This window comes from Lolium perenne, chromosome 3 (genome assembly GCF_019359855.2).
Source record: "Lolium perenne isolate Kyuss_39 chromosome 3, Kyuss_2.0, whole genome shotgun sequence".
In the NCBI taxonomy this organism is placed as follows: domain Eukaryota; kingdom Viridiplantae; phylum Streptophyta; class Magnoliopsida; order Poales; family Poaceae; genus Lolium; species Lolium perenne.
This window is the reverse complement of record NC_067246.2, coordinates 49,969,797-49,972,683: the sequence shown is the minus strand read 5'-3', so window position 1 is coordinate 49,972,683 and position 2,887 is coordinate 49,969,797. Positions and strand designations below refer to the sequence as shown.

The window sequence follows — 2,887 nt, the reverse complement described above, 5'->3', positions numbered from 1 at the left end:
TGGCTTTGAAAAAATGACACACGACGATTAGCTCAGTGACATGTGAGGTTGGCTACCAGGCTACCGACTAACAAAGTGTGTTATTTATGCGAAAGGATAAAAAAGTGTGAGTCACTCTGTCGAATTTTCTTACCTACACTACACTCTTAGTAAAGTGTTAAATTTTGTGACGTCTACCTCTCCAAATGTAGAAAGCCACCTTGGCGTATCCTCCGTCCTGCCACTTTTAAAACCGACCGCCCCTCTCGTTCACTCCAGCCTTCACCTACCTCGCTACACCGCCTGTACACCCAGCCAGCGACCGAGAGAGGCAGCCACTTGGATCGCCATGACCGCCACCTCGCGACCACAGCTCGCCGCTCACGCCAACGCCAACGGCACCCTGGCCCCGCCCACCAACGGCGCCGAGACCTTCGCCAAGTTCTTCGAGTGCTGGATCTTGCAGCAGTCCCGCGACCTGGACGCGCTCCGTGCCGCGGCGGCGGCCGGTCCCGAAGACGACGCCGGCCTCCGGCGCCTGGTCGACCGGGTCCTCGGCCACTACGAGCACTACTACCGCGCCAAGTCCGCGGCCGCCTCCGACGACGTGCTCCCCATGTTCGCCCCCTCCTGGATCTCCGCCACCGAGACCCTCTACCTGTGGTGCGGCGGCTGGCGCCCCACCGCCGCGCTCCAGCTGCTCTACTCCAAGTCCGGCGCGCAGCTCGAGGCCCAGCTCCCGGCCTTCCTCGACGGCGGTGACCTCCACGACGGCGACCTCGGCGGCCTCTCCGCCGACCAGCTCCAGGCCGCGGACCAGCTCCAGCGCCGCACCATCCGGAGCGAACGGGAGATCGACGAGGCCGCCGCCAGCGCGCAGGTAACCAATTGGTCAGTTAACTATTCGTTGGCCGTGGAGCTAAGCCTCGAGCAATGTGCAAACACAGGAGTCGCTGGCCACGGTGAAGATGGTGGAGCTCTCCGCAGGCGGCGGCGCGGCGGAGGAGGGGATGGAGCGGGAGATGGATGCGAAGGCGGAGGGGATGAGGCGGGTGCTGGAGATGGCGGACGGGCTCAGGATGGACACGCTGCGCGCCGTCGTGGCGCTGCTCCGCCCGCCGCAGGCCGTGCACTTCCTCGTCGCCGCCGCCGAGCTCCACCTCTCCGTGCACGACTTCGGTCGCCGCAAGGACGAGGCCAAGTGAGCCTGCGGCGGCGCGTGCCCGCTCGATTGATCTGTGCCCGTCGGCGCCCGCGCGATTGCTCTGTGCTCGTCTTGTGGTCAACGCGAGCTGGCGCGATAAGCATTGACCGCGCCGCTCTCCCGTCTGGTTTCGTGTAATCTGTGTAATGTGTTCTGCACTTCTGCCTCATTGTCAATCTGTCGCGAGGCTACCACGTGGCAGAAAGTGGTCAGACCAGCGTGATTTTAGCTAATATTGTACACTAATATTTTCCAACCTATATTTGTAAGGATTTGTTAGTTCTGAGCTGAACTAAGTTTATGCTCGTGAAATCCTACGCGGTTTGATTCTATAAGGCCAATTCCAATAGTGCAGCCGGTGCTGGCTATAAGGCAAGGTCAGCTATAGTTAGCTTATAGCTAATTTGTATAATAGTTGGCTTTAACGATTTATAACTTTATGTGTAAAAGGCTCACCACACATACTCACAAAGTGAGCACGTGCAAGAGCTGGGTCTTGCATGAGAGCCCATCTTTCTTCTCTCTCTCCACTTCTCTCTCATCCACCTAAGCAAAACAACACTATTTTAATTCTTATAGCGTGCTGAGTTAGCCTTTTTGTACTTGCTCTCATCATTTTGTGCATATAAGTTGCAAGTTATAACCTTCATTTCAAAATTTAAGGTTTATATTTTTTTAACAATCAAACCAAGTGAAGTTTGACAAAACTTTCACAAAAATCTACTAACAAATATTACCTCCATCCCAAGGCCGGCCTATATTTTTTAAAAAAGTCAAACGAAGTAAAGTTTCACCAAACTTTTAGAATAATTTATGAACAAATATGATATTTTGTAGGTACCATATGAAAATATATTTCATTATCTATCTAATGATATTGATTTTGTACTTTTCATGTTAATGATTTTTGATAAAAACTTAGTCAAACTTAACATAGTTTAACTTTCTGGAAAAAATATAGGTCTTAAGCCTTATGATGGAGGTAGTATGATATTGTATAGACATCGTATGAAAATATATTTCATTATCTTTTTAATGATATTAATTACCATCTATTAGTTAACATCTTTCAAAATCCAGTTTGTAAATTTGTTACCCTGAGATCCTCACAACGGTAGGCGACCATCAATCTATATTGTAGGTCACACGTCCACATGGGTCCATGATAGTTACCGCATAGTGGATGTGGCTCCCAGTCTGCTGAGGCGGCCCAATCAGAGGACCAGTGATGTGTGCATGCTAGACGGGCCACCATAAGCGCATAATAATTTCACGAATAAATGACATTCGCACGCTAGACGGGCCACTATAGGCCGATTAATTTACTCAGCGTGTCTTGTTTCAACCTAAATAAACCGGCCTTGCGCCTTTAGTCATCCAATCTGGTCTAAAGACACTTCAACGCGTGGCTGATAGGTGGGATACCTAGTGAATCCAGTAGGTCCCACGTCTAGATGTGGGCCTAACGGGAATGCCACCTAGGACCCACGTAGACCTGACATGCCCACCAAGCTCTGACATGCAAGGCCCACCAAGCTCTGGCATGTCGGGTCCACCAAGTTCTGACTTGCGAGGCCCACCAAGCTCTGATATGTGGGGTGATACGTCTCCGACGTATCGATAATTTCTTATGTTCCATGCCACATTATTGATGATATCTACATGTTTTATGCATACTTTATGTCATATTTATGCATTTTCCGG

General features: G+C 50.8%; 1 protein-coding gene across 1 annotated transcript; it reads left to right on the top strand.

Moving 5' to 3' along the window:
• The first annotated feature begins 219 nt into the window (after positions 1-219).
• On the top strand, positions 220-1,484 carry LOC127341312 (protein DOG1-like 2). The gene is made up of 2 exons (XM_051367121.2): positions 220-859; positions 927-1,484. Exons 1-2 carry the CDS (start codon positions 329-331, stop codon positions 1,182-1,184), a joined length of 789 nt encoding a protein of 262 aa, XP_051223081.1. The 5' UTR covers positions 220-328; the 3' UTR covers positions 1,185-1,484.
• The last annotated feature ends 1,403 nt before the right edge of the window (positions 1,485-2,887 follow it).